General features: G+C 50.1%; 2 protein-coding genes across 6 annotated transcripts in view; one reads left to right on the top strand and one right to left on the bottom strand.

Annotated features, from left to right (window-relative positions):
- Window positions 1–4949, bottom strand: part of DPCD (deleted in primary ciliary dyskinesia homolog (mouse)) — a 22014-nt gene extending 17065 nt beyond the window's left edge. For 2 of the 3 annotated variants that reach the window (XM_055560961.1, XM_055560962.1), the window contains exon 1: window positions 4827–4949. In XM_055560961.1, the coding sequence (XP_055416936.1) occupies window positions 4827–4890 (64 nt within the window). In that variant the 5' untranslated portion in view covers window positions 4891–4949. Of the gene's footprint in view, window positions 1–3788; window positions 3892–4826 lie in introns of those variants that run through there. The other variant, XM_055560960.1, reaches the window with a different exon arrangement.
- Window positions 4894–13392, top strand: POLL (DNA polymerase lambda). Of its 3 annotated transcripts, none has more exons than XM_055560958.1 (9): window positions 4894–5040; window positions 6180–6320; window positions 7042–7336; window positions 7496–7658; window positions 8025–8342; window positions 9116–9289; window positions 9850–9978; window positions 11927–12095; window positions 12531–13392. In XM_055560958.1, exons 2-9 carry the CDS (start codon window positions 6206–6208, stop codon window positions 12893–12895), a joined length of 1728 nt encoding a protein of 575 aa, XP_055416933.1. In that variant the 5' UTR covers window positions 4894–5040; window positions 6180–6205; the 3' UTR covers window positions 12896–13392. The 3 variants fall into 3 exon arrangements, with proteins under 3 accessions (XP_055416933.1, XP_055416932.1, XP_055416934.1); XM_055560957.1 differs by lacking the exon at window positions 4894–5040 and adding an exon at window positions 5070–5366; XM_055560959.1 differs by lacking the exons at window positions 4894–5040; window positions 7042–7336 and adding an exon at window positions 5070–5366 and having other exon boundaries at window positions 8030–8342.

The raw sequence follows: 13392 nt of genomic DNA, 5'->3' as shown, positions 1-13392 counted from the left end.
CAATTGTTATTATCGCCACATGGGAGGATTATGGGCGACTTGTTTATTTATTTTTCATATTTCCACAATGAAAATAAATTATTTATGAAAGATACCACATAGCCCACAAAGAGTCAGTTTCTCTAGACCAATGATTGTCAAACTTTCTGAATGGGACCTAGGGTAAGAAATAAGATATAGATCACAATCCAGTATATATGTAATCTATCATATGTGTATTTGTGTGTGTCTATACGTATGTGTCTATGTGTTGTATATATCATATCAAGCCTCATAAAACACTGACCTCACATACAATGTACTCTTTACTTTTTTCTGGTTTTAATTTTCTAAAAAACTTGTTAACATACTGATGTCCACCTCCTGCAAATAATGGGATTACCAGGAATAGCAATCATTGAATAAATTAACAATTTGAAAAAATAATGATTTATGAAAAAGTGTACTGGGTTCTCGTTATCAAGAGAAGTGATTCTTGGTGGGCAGACAGCCACATCCTCTGCCCACTCACATACACATCAGGAGGGCAGATCTCCAGGAGTGGTTTAACAAGGCATATTCACACATTAGGGTTTTTTGTTTTCTTTTTTAGGTTTTGATTAGGGAGAGAAAAAACTAACAATGTTGTTTTGTGATATCACTAACAAAAAAACTTACCAAAATCCTGGTTGATGAAGTATTTGTTTGAACACTGTCCTTCGACCAAAGGAAGTGAAAGGCGGGGGCTAGAATAGATACTTGCACATCTGTGTTCACAGCAGTGGTTATTTACGGTTTAAAAAAAAAAGCAGAAGTAACCCACTTCCTTGAGTAATAAGAATAAAAACAAAAGCAAAAACAGAAATAAATAAAAACAAAAAGACCCAATTAAACTTAAAAGCTTTTGCACAGAAAAGGAAACCATAAACAAGATGAAAAGACAACCCTCAGAATGGGCGAAAATATTAACATTTGCAAATGAAGTGACTGACAAAATAACTCCAAAATATATAAGCAACTCATGCAGCTCAATAGCAAAAAAACAACCCAATCAAAAAATGGACGGAAGCCCTGAATAGACATTGATCCAAAGAAGGCACATAGATGGCCAACAAACACACTCAACATAACTATGAGAGAAATGCAAATCAAAGCTACAATAAGATATCACCTCACACCAGTCATAATGGCCATCATCAAACAATAAATGCTGGAGAGGGTGTAGAGAAAAGGGAACCCTCATGCACTGTTGGTGGCTCAGAGGTTAAAGCGACTGACTGCCTGCAAGCCAGGAGACCCGAGTACAATTCCTGGGTCGGGAAGATCCCCTGGAGAAGGAAATGGCAACCCACTCCAGTATTCTTGCCTGGAGAATCCCATGGACGGAGGAGCCTGGTAGGTTACAGTCCACAGGGTCACAAAGAGTCGCACACGACTGAGCGACTTCACTTTCACTTTTCACTTCATGCACTGTTGGCGGGAATGTAAACTGATACAGTCACTAAGGAGAACAGTATGGAGGTTCCTTAAAAAACTAAAAACAGAACTACGATATGACCCAGCAATCCCATTACTGGGCACATACCCGGAAAAAACTGTAATTCAAAAAGACACATGTACTCCAATGTTCATTGCAGCACTGTTTACAACAGCCAGTACATGGAAGCAACCTAAATGTCCATCAACAGAGGAATGGATAAAGATGTGGCACAGGGGCGTCATTGGTGGTCCAGTGATTAAGAATCTGCCTGCCAACGCAGGGGACACGAGTTCGATCCCTGATCTGGGAAGATTCCACACTATCGCAAAGCAACTAAGCTCGTGCAGCAACTAAAGAAGCCTGAGGGCGCTAGAGCCTGCACTCCACAACAGAATCTAGGCAAGGAGAAGCCTGTGCACCGCAACTAGAGAGCCACCCACGATCGTCTAACTATCAACAGAGAAATCCCACGCGCAGCAGCAAAGACCCAGCACAGTCCAAAATAAATAGTTTCAAAGGTTTTTTTTTTTGTTTTTTTTTTTAACATATATGGAACATATATACATTGGAATATTAACCACAAAAAGGAACACAATTGAGTCATTTACAGAGACATGGATGGAGCTAGAGACTGTCATACAGAGTGAAGTTAGAAAGAAAAAATATGTATATTAATGCATATATGTGGAATATCGAAAAATGGTATAGATGATCTTATTTGCAAAGCAGGGCTTCCCATGCGAATCAGTGGTAAAGAATCCACTTGCTAACATAGAAGACACCAGTTCAATCCTTGGGTTTGGAAGATCCCTGGGAGGAGAAAATGGCAACCCACTCCAGCATTCTGGCCTGAAAAATTCCATGGACAGAGGAGCTTGGTGGGCTATAGTCCATGGGGTTGCAAAGAGTTGGACACAACTGAGCAACTAAGCATACACACATGCTTTTGCAAAGCAGAAGTAGAGACACAGACATAGGGAACAAATGTATGGATATCAAGGGGGGACTGGGGAGGAATTGGGCGATTAGAATTGACATGTATATATTACTGATACTATGCAAAAATAGATAACTAATGAAAACCTACTGTATAGCACAGGGAACTCTACAGAATGCTCTGTGGTGACCTAAATGGGAAGGAAATCCAAAAGCGAGGGAATATATGTATAGCTGATTCCACTTTGCTGTACAGCAGATACAAATACAACATTGTTAAGCAACTATACTCTAATAAAAATTAATAAAATTAATTTTTTAAGAAGTGGAAGCAACTCAAGTGTCCACTGACATACCAGTGGATAAACAAAATGTGGTATATTCATACATACAATGGAAGAATGTTATTCAGCTTTAAAAAGGGAGGAAGTCAAAATTTCCTCATGCAACAAATGACATTTCCTCATTTCCACATGCAACAACATGGATGAATTTTGAAGACATTATGCTAAGTGAAATAAGCCAGTCACAAAACAACGAATATCGTATACTCCACTTATATGAGGTCCGTGCTGTAACCAAACTCATGAAGATAGAAAGTAGAATGGTGATTGCCAAGGGCCGAAGATAAGGAGACTGAGGAGTAGTGTTTAATGGATACAGAGTTTCAGCTGAGGAGTTAGTAGTTAATGGGTATGGAGTTGCAGCTGAAGATGAACGTTTTGGAGATGGATAGTCCCAGGGATGGGGGAGCCTGGTGGGCTGCCATCTATGGGGTCACACAGAGTCGGACACGACTGAAGTGACTTAGCAGCAGTGGCAATGGGGGCACAACCATGTGAATATACTTAATGCCACAAAACTACACTTAAAAAAGGCTAAAATGGTGACTATATGTTATATACTAATTACAATAAAAACAAATCTCACCGTCCTATGAGATAATGTTCAAAATCTTTACTTTGGCAAAGGAGATCCATCACAACTCCAATTTCTCTGCAATTTCTTTTCATGTTCTACCACTTCCCCTTAACACTCCTTGAGAAAAGGGACCTTTTATTCACTCTTGCATCCTAGCACCCAGGACCTGACAGAGTGTAGGTAGATATTAGGACTGACTGGGTAAAGGCTTCAGCCTCACTAAATGTTTTGTTATGCCCTTAGAAATCATCCACACACTTTAACACCTCTGCGTCTTCACATGTGTGTTACTCTTGGTGGAATAACTATCCCCTCTTCTCCACTTAGCAAACACCTATCTATCCTTTAGGGCCCATGAACATCACCTGTTCTGTCAGATTTTCCTGAAAGAATCATTTCCACCTCTGTGCTCTCATGGCATTCTATAGAAAAGTCCAACTTCTACTTAACACATACACTCTCATTTATTTACCTTTTTTTTTCTTGACCACTATGGGAACTCCTGAGACATGTCTTTTTCTATCTGCTCTAGCACACAACTTGACACACAGTAAAAGCATCCCTAAATGCTGCCTGAATAAATGAGCAAATGACCAGCTGATTTCACTTTCCAAGCTTTCTTGACTGGCCTCTACCTGTGGATTTCAGTCCCTGCCAGTTTCCTGAAAGCTACAAGGAATTCAGACCGAATTCATTCTGGCTGCCAAGTGGGTCCAGGAAGGGACCGTCAAGCACTGGCCAATCCTAGGGTGTTAGAAAGTCAGAATTCCATACCCCTGTGTCTACCTCTTCCAGAACCAGCAGGAATGGGGGAAGTGGCGGGGGAGGGGATGGGGTGGGGCGGGAAGCGTTGCTTTGTCTCCTTTAAAGTCCCAAGGAACATGTAGAAGTTCACTTACAAACATAAGTGCAAAGGACCTCAGAGATAACAGAGATAATCAATTCACCTCATTTTACAGATGAGGAAAGTGAGGTTCAAATATAAGAGGCCGACTGGGGAGCCCACGCTAAATTAAAGGCAAAGTCCTAACTACAGCGCAGGTGTCCTGCGTCTCTATGACACATTTCCAGACTGGGGTTCACGGGATCCCAGGTCAAGATCCACTTTTACCACTGACTGGGGGAGCTGCGGCCGACCTAAAATCTTGGATTTCAGTTTCCTCTTCTGTAAAACAGAGTGGAAAACAGCCTCTCGGGACTGCGGTGAAGAGCAAATGACATAGTGAACATGAAAAGAATTATTTATTACTAACAGAACGCAGAGAGGAGCGAGGTAGTGTGGAGGAAACTAGGGGTGTTCAGAGAAGGGTGTTCCAGTCGCCTCATCTATATGAGCCTCGGTTTCTTCATCTGCAAATGCAGAACTTGCCCTGGCAGGAGGCTGCGACCTTCCAGCCTTACCCTCCGGGCTGGGCCCGTCCCGGGGGCGCCAGCGCGGAGGGCTGGACCCTGGTGGAAAGGAACAAGGTGCTCGCGGATGGGAGTGGCGGGGTGGGGGGCCTCGAGTTACCGTCTTGCAGCAGCGCCGTCTTCTCTGCCGCCCGCAGACTCTCCAGCCAGCCGGTGACCGCCATCTTCCCTCCAACGAGCCGCGTACCTGGCCACTGCCATGGCAACCGTTCCGCCTAGGGACACTTCCGGATGACCCGGAAGATATTCTGGGCATTGGCCTGTTCCCACCCCGCGAACCCCGCGCCCTCCGTCTGCTCTCATTGGCTGCTCTGGTAAGTAGTTTATGCCTGTCCATCCCCGGTGACCCGTCGGGTCCGGAGTTGACCCTATTCTGTACCAAATCTGGGGAGTGGGGAGGAATCCTCAGGACAGGATCCGGACAGTCCAGCGCTCCCCTAGCCCCACCCCGGGAGTCCCTGGCGCGCGGCAGCTGCGGTACGCGGCGGGTGCCTCACACCTGCCAGCGTCTTCTCCACCCCCAGCTGTGAGGCCAAGACTCCCCAGTCCCGGAAGGCGCCCCACACCTGCTGCAGTCGTGCGTCTCCCCGCAGCTGCGGGCCTGCGCGTTCCGGTGCCGAGAGGTCCAAGACCAGAGCAGGTGCAGGGCGTTCCCCACCCCGGCTCCCTAAACTCCACCAGCCACCCCGACCCTCCCCGTTTTCCTCTGCGGGCTTGTGATGCGGGTAGAGAAAGATAAACAGGTTCCCCTTCGCCCCCACCACCAATCCCCACTCCCTCTGGAAGCACAAGTCCTTCCTAAAGATGGAGCCTGTTCCTAGTCTGGTATCCCATTTTCGTAAAGCTTTTTGGAAGTGGAATGCAGCAGGTGCAGATACTGCACAGTTAATCTTCAAAGCAGCCCCCTGAGGAATGATACCCTTTGAAAGTGAAAGTGGGAGTCGCTGAGTCCTGTCTGACTCCTTGGACCCCATGGACTGTAGCCCATCAGGCTTTTCTGCCCATGGAATTCTCAGGGCAAGTGGATAGCCATTCCCTTCTGGGGATCTTCCGGACCCGAGGATCAAACTCCCGTCTCCCACATTGCAGGCAGATTCTTTACCATCTGAGCCACCAGGGAAGCCCATGATGTCATTTGTTCCCCCTTCAAAAGTTCCCTGGATATTTCCACTCTTCTTATTTTCCCCAGTATTCTGAAAGACTGGTGATTGTGCATGCTAAGTCACTTCAGTAGTGTCTGACTCTTTGTGGCCCTATGGACTGTAGCCTACCAGGCTCCTTTGTCCATGTGTTGAGCTGGGCTAAGCCAAGTTTAGTTGGGTTTTGTGAGACTCCTGGGAACTTGGCTACTGTCCCCAAACTGTTGTCAGTAGAGACCCCACCTTCATAGAGGGGTTGGGGAGCCCCAAGTCTGGGTTGCACATGACAACTGCCCTGATCAACCTTCCAACAGAAAGGCTAGGGTCCAGCCATACCTCAATGGACCCCAAGGGCATCTTGAAGGCATTTCCCAAGCGGAAGAAAATTCACACCAATCCATCATCAAAAACTCTTGCCAAGATTCCCAAGAGGGAAGACAGAGAAGCAGCAGGAGGTGAGTGGACCCACCCTCAGGGCCCTCATGTGCTTGAGCCTCAGGCTTCTTACATCTTTCATGCCCAGAATCAGATATTACAGCTAACTCTGCCCACCCAGAGCCTGCAGGTTTGTTTGTACCTCTCTTGTCCTAAACTTGGTCCCCAGTCTTCGACAGGTGACTTGCTGTTTCATCTTCTACCACACGCCAAGGCCTCCATAAATCAGAAAATACTCCCTGGTCCCTAAGGAAATGACCAATAGAATCCTTTCCTCTAGGAAGCTGCCTGCTGGTGAGGGGAGGTGATCCTTCTCAGGTCCCCAGAGTTATGCTATTTTGCAGCCAAAGTGACAAATAGATGGCAAAAACTTACATGGTAGGCTGGGTTGGGAGAGGGGAATATATTAGACTGTGAGGCCTGTAGTAGCAAAGCATGTGCCTTGTGCCTGATACATAATAAGTGTCTATTAATATGTGTTGAAAGAATAAATGATCAAATGAAGTGATTTATAGGCTCCCTGCAATGTGCCAGACACAGTTCTAGGTTCCATCAGGGAACAGGACGTATCAGAATCTGCCTGTTACATCAGGCGATGGCCCGTGAGGAAATTAACTGTATACTGTGGTGGAATGCCCAGAAGGCAGGGGGGAGGAAAATGACTGGGGGAAGGGGACTGTGAAGGGTTCATTTGCATCATGTCTGAGTATGACAGCAGGCGTCTGGATGCCCCCTCCACAGAGTGGCTGAGCTCCGTGCGGGTGCATGTTCTGCCCACCGGCATTGGGAGAGCCCGGGCAGAACTCTTTGAGAATCAGATTGTCCAGCATGGTGGCCAGATATGCCCTGCTCAGGCCCCAGGGGTCACTCACATTGTGGTGGATGAAGGCATGGACTGTGAGCGAGCCCTCCGCCTCCTTAGACTGCCCCAGCTGCCCCCAGGTGCTCAGCTGGTGAAGTCAGCCTGGCTGAGCTCGTGCCTACAGGAGAGAAGGCTGGTGGACACAGCAGGATTCGGCATCTTCACTCCCAAGAGGTGGGCTGGTCCAAGTCTTTCCTCAAATGTTTTCTTGAGCTATTAAACTCTCATTGTCTTAATTAGACACATTAAAAAAAAGATTTCAGAGTCGAGAAGGATTGGAAACAGATATGGGGTGAGACTCTGGTGTCTTAACCTGCCATCACCATCCTGCAGGTACCTGGATCAAGCACAGCTCAGCAAGGCAGACCAAGTCTCTTTTACGCCTCCTGGAGCCAGTGAGGCTCAGCCCAGGACAGCCCTGTCTCCTTCCCAACCTCCCACCAGACCTGTATCTCCTTCCTGGAGGGCAGATGCGGTTGCAAGCATCCAAGCCCAGGTCAGGAGTCTCCCAGCCCCCACGGCTCCCTTCTCCTGGGAACTAGGTCACAGAAACAGGGAGGGCCTGGTGTTCAGAAAGTTCCAGGCCCCTGAGAGAGGAGGGCTGTCTTTATTGAGAAGTCTTTTAATTCTTCCCAGCATTCATCACTCCTGTATTTGCCTATCTACCACATTTCACTGGGGATCCTAGGGCTGGGCACTAGGGGAAGCCAGGTGGAACACGACCCCACACTTAAGGAGATCCAGGTCTGTTGCAGAAAACCCAGCATCATACTTGGGTCTGACTAGGAAACTTAGCCCCCACCTCGAAGGAGCCCTCCTCATGGGCGGCATGAACTTACTGTCTCTTCTTCCCTATCTCAAGACCAGCTCTGATGGTGAAAGCAGCGATGGGGAAGAGACCCAGGTTAGCGCTGCTGATCTGGAAGCCCTGATCAGTGGCCGCTACCCCACCCCCTTTGAGGGAGATGGTGAGCCTAGCCCAGCCCCCAAGGGCCTGGATAAGTGGGTCTGTGCACAGCCTTCAAGCCAGAAGGCGATCAACCACAACCCCCATATCACAGAGAAGCTGGAAGTACTGGCCAAAGCCTACAGCGTTCAGGGAGACAAGTGGAGGGCCCTGGGCTATGCCAAGGCCATCAATGCCCTGAAGAGCTTCCACAAGCCCGTTACCTCCTACCAGGTACCTGGGGGCCAGGGGAGGACATGTGGGGGGCTGTGTGGGGGTCTTCTGTAGTGGGGGTCAGGTGGAGGGCTTAACATTTTCTGATGTCTGGGACTTTCACAAAAGAAAAAAACAGGGAGATTAATGAAAGCAGCTTGGCAAAAATCTTGATAATTATAAAAGCTGGGTGTTGGGTCTGTGGGTTCAGTATACTCTTTTACTTTTGAGTTTTTCCGTAATAAAAAAGTTGCTTAAAAGTTGAGTCTCTGAAGATCAACAGGCCAGGGTTTAAATTCTGGTTCCCATTATTCACTAACTGCCTGACTTTAAGCCAGTTATTCAAATCCTCTGAGCATCACTCTCCTCATGAGTAAAAAGGGACTAAGAATAGTAACAAACACAGTGTTCCCGTGAGGACTCAAAGGGATGACCCATGTAGTGCAGGACCCGACACAGGGTAAAGCCTCATGCTGGCCCCCCTGCTGTGGTGACGCTGCCCAGTGTCATCCCCGCTGCCCTTCCTCTGCTCCCTGTGCTGAGCTCCATCCTCTGGGAACCAGCAGACAAGTTACCCAGCCCACTCCAGCCACACTTCTCATCTTCAGCTGTGCCCAAGCTTTACACAGCTATCAGTTGCCCACCAACCAGACTGGCTTTCACTCAAGACATCTGCTAAAGGAGTCAGTTTCCCCACTGCTGAATCTGCTCCTCTCATCTTCTCACCTTTCCTTTCTTCTCACCTTTCCTTCCTTCTCACCTTTCCTTCCTGCCTCTGCCTCCTCTTTCTCTAGGAGGCCTTTGGTATCCCTGGGATTGGAAAGCGGATGGCTGAGAAGATTGTCGAGATCCTGGAGAGTGGGCATCTGCGGAAGCTGGACCACATCAGCGAAAGCGTGCCTGTCTTAGAGCTCTTCTCCAACATCTGGGGAGCTGGAACCAAGACTGCCCAGATGTGGTACCATCAGGTCACACCCTGTCCTAGCCCCCACTTCAGTTTTACTGTATCTTAGAGCTCCTGTCCCACAGTTCTCTCGCCCTATGCTTTGATGAGAATGAACCCAGACTAGAGAGGGATCACTTCTCAAAGGGACCAGGGCCCATGCAGATCCTCTCTTGGCTCTCAGAACTACCCTGTTTGGTATCTTTGAGGCTTTGTCTGTGGTGTAGGCAGAGACAAGAAGTATATTTCTCTGTCCCCCAGAAAAACAAGGGCCTTCCTGAGCAGACCAGACCTAGGGGCTGAGAATCCAGAACAGTGGTTCCCAAACCCAGCCATGCCCAGAATCACCCCCAGATTGATGAGATGATGAATGAGTGTTTTAGGATTGGGGCAGGGCTGGGTTGAGGTGTGTCTTCCATGCCCCTGCCTTTCCCAAGTCCCACTGATTACAGACCCTGGGCTTGCTCCTGCCTCATGCTTTCCTTGGAGTCTAGAGATGATGAAAACCTTGTATGTCTGCTTATTCACTGTCTCTTCGTTGGTTCTGGATCCTCATAGCCTTCCCATCTGGCTTCTTTATTTCAGGGTTTCCGGAGCTTAGAAGACATCCGAAACCAGGCCTGTCTGACTACCCAGCAGGCCATTGGCCTGAAGCATTATGATGACTTCCTAGACCGCATGCCCAGGGAGGAGGCCGCAGAGATTGAGCAGACAGTGAGCAGGTGTCCCAGGGCAGTGAGGACGGCCACTGCTACAGGGCCAGGGCCCGGCTCAAAGCCAGGAACTCCTGATCTCTCATGGGGGAGCCCAGCAGGCAGAGGAAGCTGTGGGCCGCCAGAGACTGGAACTAGTGGGCAAAGAGCACGTTGGCTTAGGCAGGGAAGGGCTGCAGCACTAGCTGTGTGGGGTAGGGGTCTCAGTGTCAGGCAGAGTTAGCCCTGGCTTGGGTGCTAGGGTGGTGTTAGGACTGGGTTAATGTCAGGGCTTGATCAGAGCTGGATTATGGTCAGAACTACTTGAAGATATTGGGATTTGAACTGGGCTAGGGTAGGATTGATCAGGGCAGAGGTTCTTAACATTTTTTGACCCACAAACTTCTTTGAGAACCTAATGAAAATCATGGACTCTTTTCTGTCCACAATCTGTAAAAATGCACAAAGTTGTATATCTCTTTTCGGAAGTACATACCTTCTGCAGCCCTCTGAAGGCTGGTTCAAGGTTTGGGTTAGAATTGGTGTAAAGGCACAGTGCCAGTAGGATTAGGTTTGAGGTTGGAGGAAAGCTAGATCCAGAGTCAAGTTAAGGTTAGACCTGAATTAGTAGAGTTTTCTTAGTGTTGGATGCTTTTAGTTAAAATTTATGATTGTCCTAGAAATAAGGTTTGGCCAAGATAGGGTTTGGTTTAGAGTTGGGTTAGGGGTTAAATTCGTGTAAAACCTAGATTAGAGGGAGACTAGGGTACATTTAGGGTGAGATGTATCATTTGTTCAGCTGGCATTAAGGTTAGGGGCTGGTTTGCTCACTATGGCTATGATTCTAATATGGCAGGACTCCCTGGAGACTGGCCCAGCTTAGCTGAAATTACCCTCCAGCTCTTCTCCCAGTCACATGACTATGAGGCTGGTGTGGGATGGACAGGCAAGCGCCTTTGTCCACCCATCACTGGGCCTTAGTGCCCGTGATGACCTGTCACTCAGCCATGGTATCTGGGCACAGACAATGCCCCAGCGAGCCTCCAGCCCCAACCCACTGGAACAGAAGGGCCCACTCTCCCCATTTAAGTTCTCCAGCTTTAGGAGGTTTTGATGGGATTATTCATCCTAGGCCTCCTCCCACACTCTCAAGAAGGGGGTTGAGGGGATTAGCAAAGCCTGCCTGTCAAGAGAATTGAAGTATCCAAGGTCCCAGAAATCTCAGTGTCCTGTGGTGGAGACTGGGAAGCTATCCGCATACGAAAGGCCTCAGTGTTTCTGGTGTGGAGACTAATGGGCTTAACCTCCCTCAGCCCCATCCACTCAGTGCACCATGATCCCTCTGCCTCAGCTCCCTCCACACCGAGCCCCATTCCTTCAAGTAAGGATGTGGCCATTGCTCAGATTTCCCTCCCTCTTTGCTCTCTCCTTTCCTTCCCTACACATGCAATTATATTTCTGGGTTCTGTCTCCCCAGAGGCCTGGACCAGGGGCACCCTGCCAACCACCTGTCAGGCTTCAAGCCCCAACTCACACACTCTGCATTTAGCTCTGAATCCAGAGATACCTGGGGCTGCTGAGACCTGGCTGAGGGCTCCTTGGCACCTGGCCCTCTGTACTCAGTGGAGCTTCACACACCTGGGTGTATGGGTTGGGGCAGACCCCAGAGAAGGTATGTTTGTCTGCTCTTGAAGAGCTCTAGAGGGAAGAGCCACAGCTTCCCTCAGAGTCCGAGCACGGCCTTCTCATCTCTCCCCAGGCCGCACCCAGTGGTGTGAGCGCGTTTTCTTCTCTTCTGTCCCAGCAAGGCACTGCTCCCCAGGATGGATGGAGCTCCTCTTCTGTTCCTTGAAGCTCTCTCTCTCAGGCTGGACCTTGCATCCAGGGATTGGCTTGGAACCCAAGGGGTGTGTGGGCTCCTGGGACAGGGAAGGCCCACAGCCCTCACCCTCCTCACTGTCCTCTCCCAGGTCCGGAAAGCAGCTCAGGCCCTCAACCCCGGGCTGCTGTGCGTGGCATGTGGTTCATACCGTCGGGGAAAGGCAACCTGTGGTGACATGGACGTGCTGCTCACCCACCCAGATGGCCGCTCTCACCAGGGCATTTTCAGCCGCCTCTTGGACAGCCTCCGGCAGCAAGGTATAAGCCCCACCCCCAGGTGAGCAGGTGGGCAGGGGCAAGGTGGCCCCCAGGCTAAAGAGCCTCAAAGTTCCCATCTCTAGTCAGGAAGCAGGGGAGGCTGCTCCACCAGAACCCACCTCTCCCCTGGGCCAGAGCCACTGCAGGGAAGAGATGAATCAGCTCCTCACACCTCCCAGAGGTCGTGCAAGTCAAGGGTTCATCGGATCTTTCCATGCCCCCAGTGTAGCGGGTGGGGGTGGGCCATGGGAGGAGTTACTATGCATATTCTATAGAAAAGGACACAGGCCTGAAAAAAGCCTACAAATAAATGGACAAGCTGGGGACAGAGGACCCAGGGATAATCAGGAGAGGCCTGGGAGGTCAGATGGCCCTGGGCTGGGCAGCCCAGGCCCTGGCTCCCCGCCCTGCCAGCGCCCTCCTGTGTTGGGCCAGGGTTCCTGACGGATGACCTGGTGAGCCACGAGGAGAATGGCCAGCAGCAGAAGTACCTGGGTGTGTGCCAGCTCCCGGGGCCAGGGCGGCGGCACCGACGACTGGACATCATCGTCGTTCCCTACAGCGAGCTCGCTTGCGCCCTGCTCTACTTCACCGGCTCTGCCCACTTCAACCGCTCCATGCGGGCTCTGGCCAAGACCAAGGGCATGAGCTTGTCAGAGCATGCCCTCAGCACAGCTGTGGTCCGCAGTGCCCAAGGCCACAAGGTGGGCTCTGGCCAGGTGCTGCCCACCCCCACTGAGAAGGATGTCTTCAGGTTCTTGGGCCTGCCCTACCGAGAACCCGCTGAGCGGGACTGGTGACCTGGCTGCCCCTCTTGGCCATTCAGCCAGCCTCAGCAGGCTGAACCTCACTGCGTCAACCACTGGCTCCTCTGGGCTTGGAAAGGGCCAGCCTGGCTCCCAGGATGGCCTGGCGCTCTCTGCAGCAGGGTCAGGTGTTACCCTGTCTACCTCACCATTGCCCCTGAAGGGTTGTGCACATGGCCCCCTGCCCATTTTAGGCAGGAACTGGTACCTGGCTTGGGGCCAGCTTCCTGCTTTGGAGGCCCAGGCATCCCCACTTCTCTACCCCGAGGAGGGTCTAGCTACTGGGGGTGGGATGGTGGCTGCAGGGGAGAGGCACAATACTGTGGCCCAGCATCACCCAAGACCCTTCAGAGCAGACGAGCCGCCGCAGAGGTGCTTCCTCCACCCACGCCCCTTGCAGCGCAGCTGGCAGTGTGGGGAGGGGGCACCCCAGGATCGACGAGGACTGTGTTTGAAGGCCCAGGGGCCCAATAAAGTGCACTTGAGAGTCA

The sequence above is a fragment of the Bubalus kerabau genome, chromosome 22 (assembly GCF_029407905.1).
Source record: "Bubalus kerabau isolate K-KA32 ecotype Philippines breed swamp buffalo chromosome 22, PCC_UOA_SB_1v2, whole genome shotgun sequence".
Lineage (NCBI taxonomy): Eukaryota > Metazoa > Chordata > Mammalia > Artiodactyla > Bovidae > Bubalus > Bubalus kerabau.
This window is presented reverse-complemented; position numbering and strand designations above follow the sequence as displayed.